At 46.2% G+C, this 12,582-nt stretch overlaps 1 protein-coding gene across 1 annotated transcript; it reads left to right on the forward strand.

Annotated features, from left to right (window-relative positions):
• The first annotated feature begins 6,220 nt into the window (after window positions 1-6,220).
• Window positions 6,221-11,633, forward strand: SAA1 (serum amyloid A1). The gene is made up of 4 exons (XM_009186460.4): window positions 6,221-6,270; window positions 8,619-8,665; window positions 10,841-10,979; window positions 11,383-11,633. Exons 1-4 carry the CDS (start codon window positions 6,221-6,223, stop codon window positions 11,519-11,521), a joined length of 375 nt encoding a protein of 124 aa, XP_009184724.2. The 3' UTR covers window positions 11,522-11,633.
• The last annotated feature ends 949 nt before the right edge of the window (window positions 11,634-12,582 follow it).

The following is a 12,582-nucleotide window of genomic DNA, read 5'->3' on the forward strand; positions in this document are numbered from 1 at the left end:
TTTTCTTTTTTTTTTTTGAGACGGAGTCTTGCCCTGTCTCCCAGGCTGTAGTGCAGAGGCACGATCTCGGCTCACTGCAAGCTCTGCCTCTTGGGTTCACACCATTCTCCTGCCTCAGCCTCCAAAGTAGCTGGGACTACAGGCGCCCCCCACCACACCCAGCTAATTTTTTTTTTGTATTTTTAGTAGAGGCGGGGTTTCACCATGTTAGGATGGTCTCGATCTCCTGACCCCGTGATCCACCCGCCTCAGCCTCCCAAAGTGCTGGAATTACAGGCGTGAGCCACCACACCTGGCCTTAATGATGATTTCTAAGACATACCTATAAATTACTTGAAATTGAAACAAAACTTAAGAATTATTGGAATTTTAAGAGCAATTTTCCCCTTCTCAAATGAGTTATTAGTTTCATAAATACTATACAATTCCATAAGAGATTTGGGGTTTTGAGATGTCTATTTTTTTTTTTCAGACGGCGTTTCACTGTTGTTGCCCAGGCTGAAGTGCAGTGGCGTGATCTCGGCTCACTGCAACCTCTATCTCCCAGGTTCAAGCGATTCTCCTGCCTCAGTCCCCCAAGTAGCTGGGATTACAGGCACCTACCACAACGCCAGCTAATGTTTTGTATTTTTAGTACAGATGGAGTTTCACCATGCTGGCCAGGCTTGTCTGGAACTCCTGACCTCAGCTGATCCACCCGCCTATAATTTATTACTCCCTTTTGCAAATGTTTAAAAGAAATAAAGTGAAATATTTTTAAACAGAATGCAGAGTTCTGTTGTCCTTTGGCAATACCAGTTCCAGACTCTGAGAGTGGCTCTTACTGTTGCCGACAGTGGGCTAGTGACCAAATCCCAACATGCTCCCCCTGCGAGTCCTTCACATGACCCGATTCATTCATCAGTTAGAGGCCAGCAGGCTTCAGAGAGGCGTGAGCCTCAGCCAACAATCTATAGGGCAAGAGACACAGAACTCAACGCAGACAGGTTTGGATTCTGGTGCCTAAAGAATGCAACTTCGAAACTCCGAGCCAGGAGGAAAGGGTTCTCTCTCCATCAGAGGGTGTGGGCTTCGTGAGGAGGGACACACAGCAAACACAATTAACAGTCCACCCCTTAATTAGAAAGTTGGTCCTTTTGTGTTCCTGGTGATTCACTTGCTAAGTGGAAGAAACAGGAGGGAATCTTTTCTCCTGCCCTCCCGGTAATCAATAGCCCATGGCCTGGCTTTACTTCTGTAAAGTGGCGGGAGACCTTTTGACAGCTGAGCCATTTCTGATTTCATTTATTTTAATAAGACAGGGTAGGAATGAGCAATGATGTTAGTACCAGGGGACTGTTGTTCTTTGGGAGAAACAATCTTAGAATGGTTAGTGACACCCCTTGCTTTTTCATTATACTTTTTGTACACATAATTTTTTCCCATTTATTTACTGGAATCTTACTGATTTATTATAAGTATAAGCTTTGTGTCTACACATGGATAACCAGTTTTCCCCAATTATAAGTCTCTTTTTCATGGAGGCACAGCCTAGACCTGGTTAGCCACCATCTCCCCTCATTGTATGCCCAATGTCTATTGTAGTATCTGCTGCATAGAAGGAACTTGATGAGTGAATGGATGATTGATGATGAATCAATAAATGAATGAACATGTCATTGTAAAAAATTCTAAAAACCTAGAATAGCACAAGCCGTTCCCACTACCTAGAAACACAGATACCAGTTGATGTAAAACTTTCTAGGTTGTGTTTCACCATGGGAACACGTCTTTGAACAAAAATGGGATCATATTCTATTTCACTCTTTCCCTTAAGAGATTGTCTATACTTCTCCAGGTCATTAAATGTTATTCCACAGTATCAGTATATGGCAGAGGCAAGGTCATACCAGGTCTGTCTGAATCCAGGGCTTAGCTCTTAACTTCTAGTCATACTGCTTCCAAGTCTAGGTGGCTGGGTTTTAGGATCTGTGATGGGAACTCAGTGTCACAACCTCTACTGGAAAGGTATTCTGGTGTTTCGTAACAGGACTTTCTGTTAGAGATAAGCATGGCAAAACGGGATGGAGACAAAGTTCAGGTTTCTGCTGCCAGGAGCTGAGATTGCTGTGACCAATGGCATTCTCCCAAACCAAATAATCCAACCTGGAATTACCATAAACCACTCATCATCTTTTCAAGTTCCCAGAAAAGAACATTTGTTAAGGGATGGAGGCAAGGAAGTGGAGAAGAAAGAGCACTGGCCAAGGTATCGTGAGTGTCCTGCGTTCTGGTCCTTCAATGAGCCATTTATCTTCTCTGCAGCTTCTCCATCTGATAGGAGTTTGGAGGCAGAGTTTTTCTTAATGTTAAAAGACAGTCGTGCCTAGAAGACATGGTGTACATGTTAGAAAGAAGGGACTGGCTGTGACTCTATAAAAAATGAATTCATAAACAAACAAATTACCCTTCCCCAGGGAGAAAGCTTGGATCCAGTAATTAGTGATCTCAAAAAGTAGAAGACCCGGCCTGCGAGGCCTGTGGCCTCCAAGTTTCAATACTGTGTGTCAGCTTTAAAAATGAGTTTCTTGCTGATAAATGTCCTCAGATTAAGCATGTGCTGAAAGTACTCCTTTTCCACCTTCACTAGCCACTCTTTCCTTCCCCTCCTCCCTTGTCCCTTCATTCTCTCCAGAACTTCTGCTAACTTTCATTCTCTTCAGGAGTTCAGCACAGTTGGGAGAAGATCAGAAAGTCATCCTCACTGTTTTTATTTTAGTCCACTTGACCTTTGGGGAGTAGTTCCACTGGCTCATAAGTATAGCCCCCCACAGCACAGCACCCCACACTGAGCCCGAAAGCAATGAAGAATCCCAATCTGCTGTCACTAACCAGCACGCTCAACAGCCATGTCCTTTACCCTTCTTATCTCCCTGCTTTCATGTCACATTAACTAATTTCCCTAAGAGTCAGAGACAGCCTCACCTCTCCCTACAGTCTGCCCACCCTTCTTCTACTACCTTCCAGTGAGTTCCTCAAAAGAAGGGTCTGCAGCGAGGATGCCCCTTTATCTCCGCCTGTTTCCTTCCCATTACAAAAACCTGAAACCTGTCTTTCCCGTGTTGATTTCACTTTATTCTCATCTTTACCCACGGGGTATGCCTCCTGCAATTCCTCCTAGACAACAGAATGGGAAAGAGGAGTCCTCGTCCTCTTTGCTCTCCATGACCATTTCTCTATTCTTCATCCCCAGTTCTCCATGATGTGTCCTCTTTGAAGTCCCTGATAAATTCATTACCACCTTCCCTCCAGTCTTACTAATGTTATCTACACAAGTGATTTCCAAACAGGAAGATTTTCAAACACTGATTCCTGAAGATCACCCCCAACTCGCTGAACTGAGACCAAGACCTCCAAAATTATGGATTAGGAATCTGTATTTTTTTTTTTTTTTTTTGAGACAGAGTCTTGCTCTGTTGCCAGGCTGGAGTGCAATGGTGCAATCATAGCTCATTGTAACCTCAAGCTCCTGGGCTCAAGTGATCCTCCCACCTCAGCCTCCCAAGTAGTGAGGACAACAGGAGCGTGCCACCATGCCCAGCTAACTGTTAATTTTTTGTAGAAATGGAGTCTCGCTATGTTACTCAGACTGGTCTCAAACTCCTGACCTTAACCCATCCTCCGCCTCCGCCTCCAAAAGTGTTGGGATTACAGTTGTGAGCCACCGTGCCCAGCCTAGAAATACCCACTAGAAGCTTCTGTGTAGACAATCTGCTTAGTGATATTTGGAGACAAAGTATCTCTTTATTGTATTTGTTGACAAAACTCTCCAGTCCTCTCCCATCTTCACGGAAAATTTTCACAGTTCATTCACAGCCCTCTTTCCAACATATTCACCACCAATACTCTTATTGACAATAACTATATTGTTGAACCTTCCAGTATACTGGATTCCCGGATATGGCCCCCTCAAAGCCCTGATATGCAAATATCTGGGAAAAGAATGCTCCAGAGGAAAGGAACAGCTAATCCAAGGCCCCTAGGGTAAGATGTGCCTGGGAGTTTGGAGACCAGTGTGGCTGGAGCAAAATGAGCAAGAGGAGAGAACTGGATGATGAGTTACGAGAGGAAGGAGCTAGGACAGTTTGAGTAAAGTTTGAAAACCATTATAAGGACTTGACTTCAACTATAAGTGGAAGTGGAATCCTCTGGAGAGTTTTGAGTGGAGAGTGATAGAAGTTGTCTTGTGTTGTAACAGTCTGGCTGCTATATTGAAAAGAGACTAGTTGGTGGCAAAGGTGGAAATGTGGAAGCCAGTTAAGAAGCCATCATAACCCGGAAGATGATGCCTAATAACATCTCTCTGGGAGCAGCAGAGAGCTGATAAGGGTTTGCCTTCTGAATGTTTTTTGACAATTAATGTAAACATTTCAAGTAGGCTGAGACTTTATTGCATATTAACAATGTCCATGTTCATCTCTAAATGACTAATACTAAACATCATTGTTCCAAAGCTTTTCCATTTTTCTTAACCTTCAACCTGTCAATCTATTGCAGATGACTTCTACTTCACTCATGCACTGACTCTTTCAATCAATAAAAGTGACCGAGAACCTGCTACAGGTGAGGTGCTGTGTTTGGTGTAAAAGAGACAACAGTTATCTGTCAATAAGGCTGACAAGGTTCCCATCCCTGTGTTTTGTGCAGTCTGGATCAAACTCAGAAATGCAAACAGGTGGAGAGCAATGAGTCCTATGACTGGTAAAGGAAAGGGCCTGCTGGTTTCCCTCAGGATCTCTGTCCTTCATCTCAAAATGCATCTTCCTTGTTATCTCTCCTCTCCTGCCTGTCTCAGAGGAAGACCTGCTCCTGCTACACTCTGGGCAACCCTGTCCCCAGTGGCCCTGTGGGCCCTTGGTCATCAAAGTCTATGTTGTGCCCTATCTTTTACCCTCAGTCACTCTCTCTCTTAACATTCTCCCTGTGCCCTGTAACTCTCCCTCATCTTTAAATGAATCCTCCTCCTTTGCCTTTTGCATGTATTCAGTCATACAATTCAACAAGCATTTATTGCACAGTGATATTCAATTTGCCACTTGCTAAAAGTCTGAACCTTGGCAGCTGAATGTGATCAGAAAAAAAGTACGACTGCTATGACTAGTCTCACTTTAAATTCATGGTCATTAACCTTGAGCTACCGTACAATCCACTACCTTTCTCAAGTTCAGTCACATTCTTCCTCTCCTAGATGATCACTTTTTACTTCTCTTCTCTTCTGAAACTTCCCACAACTCCTCGTTCATTCTTTTCTCAGTTGACAAGTTTGCTTCCTATTTCATCAAAAAATAGAAGCAATCAGATATGAACTTCTGGCTGGGCATGGTAGCTCACGCCTATAATCTCAGCACTTTGGGAGGCCAAGGCAAGAGGACTGCAGGTTAGGAATTTGAGACCAGCCTGGGCAACATGGTGAGACTCCCAATGTACTAAAAATTTTAAAAATTACCCAGATGTGTTGGCAAACAACTGTAGTCCCAGCTACTTGGGAGGTTGAGATGCAAGGATCACTTAAACCTGGGAGGCTGAGGCTGCAGTGAGCCATGATCACACCACTGCACTCCAGTCCAGGCAACAGAGCAAGACCCTGTCTTGAAAGAAGAGGGGACGAGAGGAGAGGAGAGGAGAGGAGAGGAGAGGGGAGGAGAGGGGAGGGGATGGCTGGGGAGGGGAGGGGAGAAAAGAAAGGAAGATCAGGTGAGGAGTAGGCCAAGGAGTGTTTTTTAAACTTACTGTTTTCTCTTTCCCAACAAGATTGTCATTTCTTTTAAAAAGTAGTTATCCTGAGGCCTATATTCATAGAATTCTGAAGGTGCCTTATCTCCTCTGATCTAGGGAGGTAAGCAGGGTTGAGCCTAGTAGTACTTGGATGGGAGACTACCTGGGAATACCAGGTGCGAAAGAAAGAAAAGAAAAGAGGAAAGAAAGAGAGAGAAAGAAAGAGAGAGGAAGGAAGGAAGGAGAAAGAGAGAGGAAGGAAGAGAGGAAGAAAGGAAGGAAGGAAGAAAGGAAGGAGGGAGGGAAGGAAGGAAGGGAGAGGAAGGAAGGAGAAAGAGAGAGAGGGAGGGAAGGAGGAAGGAAGGAAGAAAAAGAGAGAGAGGAAGGAAGGAGAAAGAGAGAAGAAGGAAGGAAAAAAATGAAAGAGTGAAAATGAACGAGAGAAGAAGAAACCACAGTTGCTGCTATGTCCACCAGCCTCTCTGCATGTCCTGGCCTCAGCCCTGCTGAGCTCTGGTACTGACACATCCTTTCTTCCTTCCTAATTTCCTAATTGACTAGGCCAGCTGAGCAGGGCTTTTCTGTGCCGAGGAGGTAAATCTCGGGATATCTAGACTGAGGGGTGGAAGGAGCCTTCCAGGGCACACATGAGACATGGCAGGGCTAGGCTGCCAGTTTTATTTTGTTTTGATTTAGAGACACGATCTTGCTCTGTCACCCAGGCTGGAGTGCAGTGGCATGATTATAGCTCACTGCAGCCTTGACCTCCTGGGTCTCCAGCAATCCTTCCATTTCATCCTCTTGAGTAGCTGGGACTACAGCTGCACACTACCACAGCCGGTCCATTTATTTTTATTTTTTGTAGTGACAAGGTCTTATGATTTTGCACAGACTGATCTTAAACTCTTGACCCCAAGTGATCTTACTGCCGTGGCCTCCAAAAGCATTGGGATTACAGGAGTGAGCCACTGTGCTGGACTTAGTCTGTCAGCTTTGAAGCTTTACATATGAACTCAGAGGGACTTGATTTCAGAGGCATCTGCCATGTGGCCCAGCAGAGCCCATCCAGAGGAAATGACAGTACAGTCAGGAGCTGGCTTCAAAGCCGCCCCCTCACCAGCAGCAGGTGCCACCATCACAGGGCTCCTCCTCAACTCCTCAAGAGTCTCAGCCCTCCCCAATTTGAGGGAGCAGAGCTTGGTCTCCTGCCCTGACAGCTGCCATGCACAGCAAACCTATCTTGTTCCCACAGGTTGCCAACAACTGGGATAAATGACCCGATGAAGAACCACTGGCGCCTAGGAACTTGTCTTTTAGACCGTTTTGTAGGGGAATGACCTGCAGGACTTCCTTAGGGGACCACATCCAGCTTTTCTTCCCTCCCAAGAGCCCAACAGGGAAGGCTCAGCATAAATAGCAGCCACCTCTCCCTGGCAGACAGGGACCCGCAGCTCAGCTCCAGCATAGATCAGGTGAGGAGCACACCAAGGAGTGATTTTAAAACTTACTCTGTTTTCTCTTTCCCAACAAGATTGTCATTTCCTTTAAAAAATGGTTATCCTGGGGCCTACAGCCATACCATTCTGAAGGTGTCTTATCTCCTCGGATCTAGGGAGGTAAGCAGGGTCGGCCTGGTAGTACTTGGATGGGAGACCACCTGGGGAATTAGTTCAAAAGCTTTAAGAATAAAAATTAGGCACAAGTATACATATGTAACAAACCTGCACGTTATGCACATGTACCCTAGAACTTAAAGTATAATAATAAATAAATAAATAAATAAATAAATAAATAAATTACAAATTAAAAAAAAAATAATCCGAAATGTGAGCAATACTTTATGCACATGTAATATATAAATCATGTGAGCATTATTTATAATTGAAACATTTGAGACAAACCTAAATGCCCAACAGTAAGGGCACAATTAAGTAAAGTATGATATGCCCATAGAATGTTTAGAAGTTTTTAATGTCATGGGGAAATGTTTATGACCTAATGTCTTGAAAATTTACAAATTATATATATACACACATATATAGTCACTATGTAAAATATATTTAAAGAAGAAAAAGAATAGAAGAAAATGGACCAAAATGTAAGCAGTAAATAAGAGAATTTGAAGCCATTTTTTCATTATTTACAATGAACTTGTGTCTTTAATTTATTATTATTATTGTTAATTTATTTCTTGAAACACAATCTCACCTCTGTTGCCCAGGCTGGAGTACAGTGGGTTTGCGGATTCTCATGCCTCAGTCTCCTGAGTACTGGGATTACAGGTGTGCACCACCCATGCTAATTTTTGTATACAGTGTAGACAATTGCTTACATGTTGGCTGCTGGCCTAAACTCCTGACCTCAAGTGATTCGCCTGCCTTGGCCTCCCAAAGTGCTGGGATTACAGGTGTGAGTCACTGCTCCCGGCCATTATTCTTTAATAATAATAATAATAAACTATTAAAAATTAAGAAAAAAAAAGAATAAAAATTGTGATCTTACTTTGTGTTTATCCCATGTTGAGTTCTGTGCTGGGCAGAGGGATCACACGGTAAATGCGTTCTTGGGAATTACAGGCTACTTGAGGGAGTGACAGTCTGGTCGAATCTTCCTCCATCAATGCCACGTTGGCATCCTCTTACACAGTCAGGCTTTAGGGGTTGATGAACCAAGCGGCTTCTCGTTCCCATACAGTTCCGCCTCCACATACCAAGATTCTAATAAGATCCAGTGGAAATAACCAGGCTCTCGTTGGAATATGAGTCCCAAGGAAAGTTAAAAGCACTCTTGTGGGCGACTTCCTGCCTGACTTTCATTTCAGCACCATGAAGCTTCACGGCCTGGTTTCTGCTCCTGGTCCCAAGGCCAAGCAGCCGAGGCTGGTTTTCCTTCCTTGGTGAGGCTTATGATGGTAAGGCTTCAGAAGGTATGCAGGATTTCTGAAGAGAAGCATCATCCTGGACCTGATCAAATGGGGGAAATGATGCTTTCGGAAGGCTGCTTTTGAACCACAGAGTTGCTAGTGTCTGCGTTGCTAAGGCCTGTCATGAACTAGGCTTTGCTGGATTGCCCATCTCGGGTCTTTCAGAGCTGCTGGGAATATCTTCTTTCCCTGTAGTGCAGCTTCTCGGTGTGTTCAGCGGATGGATCACGTTTCAGAAGCCGCTGCAAGGTGTATCAAAAACACATCTCCTGAGCCGTAAGGGACGGGAGATCCAGTAACAACGCACACGGGGTATTTTTGTGCTTTCTTAAGGTTTGAGCCGCTGCCTTAGGTTGTGGTGCCCAACGTGCAGGATGTGCCGGGTGTCTGGGGAGCTGCTCAACAGCTTAGAGAGTCAGTCAGGTACTCAGAGAAAGAACAATCATCCTTTCCAGGAGCAGCTGAGCTTTTGTTTTGAGTAGAAGATGCAAAATAAGGCCTGCAATTGGTATAAAATGTCCCTCAGCATAAATCTCATAAGAGCATGACTAAGGCTGTTGACCCTTGTGTCTTCTTTCTCCTTCCTCCTTTGCTTTCCTAGTTGGATAATGTACAGGGCTCTTTAGCCTCGCTCTGTCAGGGGCTCCCTTCCTGGTTTGTTCCATTTCCATTCCTTCTCCAGCCTTCTTGACAGGAGATGGGAACTGATGGGCATCAAACTCCCACAAGGATCAGAGCATCTTCTCATTGAATTTCAGAACGACTCTGTGAGGCAGGCATCCTCCCCTCTTTGAAGGTGACAAAGCTGAGGCTTAGAGCAGCTGAGACCGCTGCCCAGGGACTTACTGCCAGTCAGCAGGTGGCAGAGCAGAGGTTTGAGCCCAGCTGTGCCTGAGGTCAGAGCTCTTGCCAGGTAGATGCATCACTGACCAGCTCCTAGAGCTTGATGGTTATGAATCTCAGGCACACCTTGGCATCACCTGAACTACCCATGCCTGCAACTCCCCAACAGAGTCTGCAGAAACTGGCCTGGGGTGTGGCCTGGGCATCGGGACTTTCAGTTTCTCTCTGGGTGGTTAGAGAGTGCAGCCAAGGCTCACACCTGTAATTCCAGCATTTTGGGAGGCCAAGGTGGATGAATCACTTGAGGTCATGAGTTTCTGAGCAGCCTGGCCAACATGGTGAAACCCTGTCTCTACTAAAAACAGTAAAATGTAGCCAGGCGTGGTGGCAGGCACCTGGAATCCCAGCTACTCGGGAGGCTGAAGCAGGAGAATCACTTGAACCCGGGAAGCAGAGGTTGTAGTGAGTTAGATCGCACCAGTGTGCTCCAGCCTGGGTGACAGAGCGAGACTCCGTCTAAAAAAACAAAAAAAGAAAGTACAGCCAAGGCCGAGCACCACTGCTCTATTGCTTCCTCAAGCAACCCACAGCATCAGTACAGCCTACTGAGAAAGTGTTTAGGGACTTTTATGCTCCTAGCAGTCACTGGGACTCAGGTCACAATGACGTGTATCCCATTTGTAAGAATATATACTTTAGGTCCGGGTGCAGTGGCTCACGCCTGAAATCCCAGCACTTTGGGAGGTCAAGACGGGGGATCATGAGGTCAGGAGCTCGAGACCAGCCTGACCGACATGGTGAAATCCCCATCTCTACTAAAAATACAAAAATTAGCCAGATGTGGTGGCACATGCCTGTAATCTCTTCTACTCAGGAGGCTGAGGCAGGAGAATCTCTTGAACCCGGGAGGTGGAGGTTGCAGTGAGCTGAGATAGCACCACTACACTCCAGCCTGGGCGACAGAGTGAGACTCCATCTAAAAAAAAAAGAATACATACTTTAGCAGTCAGGGCAGAAGTGCTCTGTGTCTGCCACCTTTCTCAGCATCAGTATTTCATGTCACCACCTCATTCCTATACACTCCTGGATCTTATCACGGACAGCTTCATTCTATAGCAGTGGCTCTTCACCAGGGGACCTGGAGAAGCCAACTAGGATAAAGGAATGTGCTTCTCAACCCACGGTATCCAAGGCTGCTATGATCACAGGCTGAAAGCTTGAAGTCAGTGGAAGATTTGTCCTTCTTTCATTCCCCTCTAAGGTGTTGTTGGATTCTTCATGTTCTCCTGATGTCCCTTCTGCCTTTCCTTTCCTTTCCAGGTGCTCGGGACATGTGGAGAGCCTACTCTGACATGAGAGAAGCCAATTACATAAATGCAGACAAATACTTCCATGCTAGGGGGAACTATGATGCTGCCCAACGGGGACCTGGGGGTGTCTGGGCCGCAGAAGTGATCAGGTAACTGGAGCTCCTGGGATGCCAGGGCTGTGTGAGCAGAGCTTGCCTGCCTTGGACAATCAGGAGGGAGGTGAGCTCCTTGTAGAGAAGTTAGAGGCTGCAGACCCTCCTCCTCTTGCCGTCTCTCTGCCTCTGTGCTCAGTGTGAGGGTCTGAGTGGTGGTAGGAGCGAGTGATTCCTCACCCTCCCTCTCTGGGTGCTGTTCATCCAGCCTCGGGTTGCCCAGCCTGGCTGAGTGGGGCGGTGTCCAGGCAGGGGCAGTGTTTTCACCACCACTTCCTTGGCCTTTCTGGGCTCCTCTCAGAGCCCTCCCTTGGAACCCCCATTCCAAGGGAGTTTGGGAGGGTGGGCTGTTGCTCACTGGCCTGGTGATTAATCTCCCTCTTGCCTGCCTGGACTACAGCGATGCCAGAGAGAATATCCAGAAACTCCTGGGCCGTGGTGCGGAGGACACACTGGCTGATCAGGCTGCTAATGAATGGGGCAGGAGTGGCAAAGACCCCAATCACTTCCGACCTGCTGGCCTGCCTGAGAAGTACTGAGCTTCCTCTTCAGTCTGCTTTCAGGAGACCTGGCTGTGAGGCCCTCAGGGCAGGGACACAAAGCAGGGAGAGGGCACACAATAGGTATCTAATAAATACTTAAGAGGTGGAATTTGTGGAAACTGTGTTATTCTTTGTGGTATAGACTGCCTGTTTAGTACAAAGGGGTGATCCATGCACATCTAGGTGAAAGTGGAGCCTGGGTGGGTGGGAGACAACTCCTGGGCACACAGGGCATCCTGGGCATCCCTGATCAAGGGCATGATGAGTTCAGTGACCACCCCCACAGGATCCCAGGGGCTTCAGCAGCATCCCACCCCTTACCGCATGTGAGCAGCTGCCCAGTGAGTTTGTAGGAACCCCAGCCACATTCCCAGTGAGTTCAACTGCACCCCGGCACGTTTTGCTGTCACCTCAATGGAGAGCTCCTTGCTTGTCAGCTTTGGCTTGTGGCACCCAGCAAAAGCTTCCTGCCACTCAGTGGCTACAGCCACACACTCTCCAGCAAGATTTAATCTCAGCCTTGTGAGGAGCCCTTTCCCAAATGTATTTCTATGTTCTTTATCCCTTAGTAGCTAATCTCATGTTAGTTGGTAATAACTCTGTTAAACTCGTCCTTTTATATCTGTGGCTACATCGATCAATTGTCTTACACCACTCACCCACCCCCTCGCCCAGGTCATGCAGAGGCCTCGCCAGTCGTTTTGTTGCTATTCCCAGGCCTCTGTGTGCCCAGATCTCTTCACTGCCCTGTCAGTTGTGTCCCGTCCCCTTCTCCACCTCCTGGCCTTGTCCTCAATGACCTTTCCATGAGGCTTTGGAAAGCCTCATCCCAAGAGTCCTGGCAACTGATACAATTAGTCTCATCAACACTAGCCCCTACTCCTGATCTCATTTTTAAATTTTATTTTCTTATTTTCTTATTTTTTGTTTAGGAACATCAACCTGCTTCCGACTGACCCAATTTTTAAAGTTTCTCTTTATTCTCCCTAAAGAATGGCTCTCCCATTTGTTTCCTTCATCTTTTTTTTCACTGACTTAGAATTCATGTCCAGACAAAA

The sequence above is a fragment of the Papio anubis genome, chromosome 12, assembly GCF_008728515.1.
Source record: "Papio anubis isolate 15944 chromosome 12, Panubis1.0, whole genome shotgun sequence".
Lineage (NCBI taxonomy): Eukaryota > Metazoa > Chordata > Mammalia > Primates > Cercopithecidae > Papio > Papio anubis.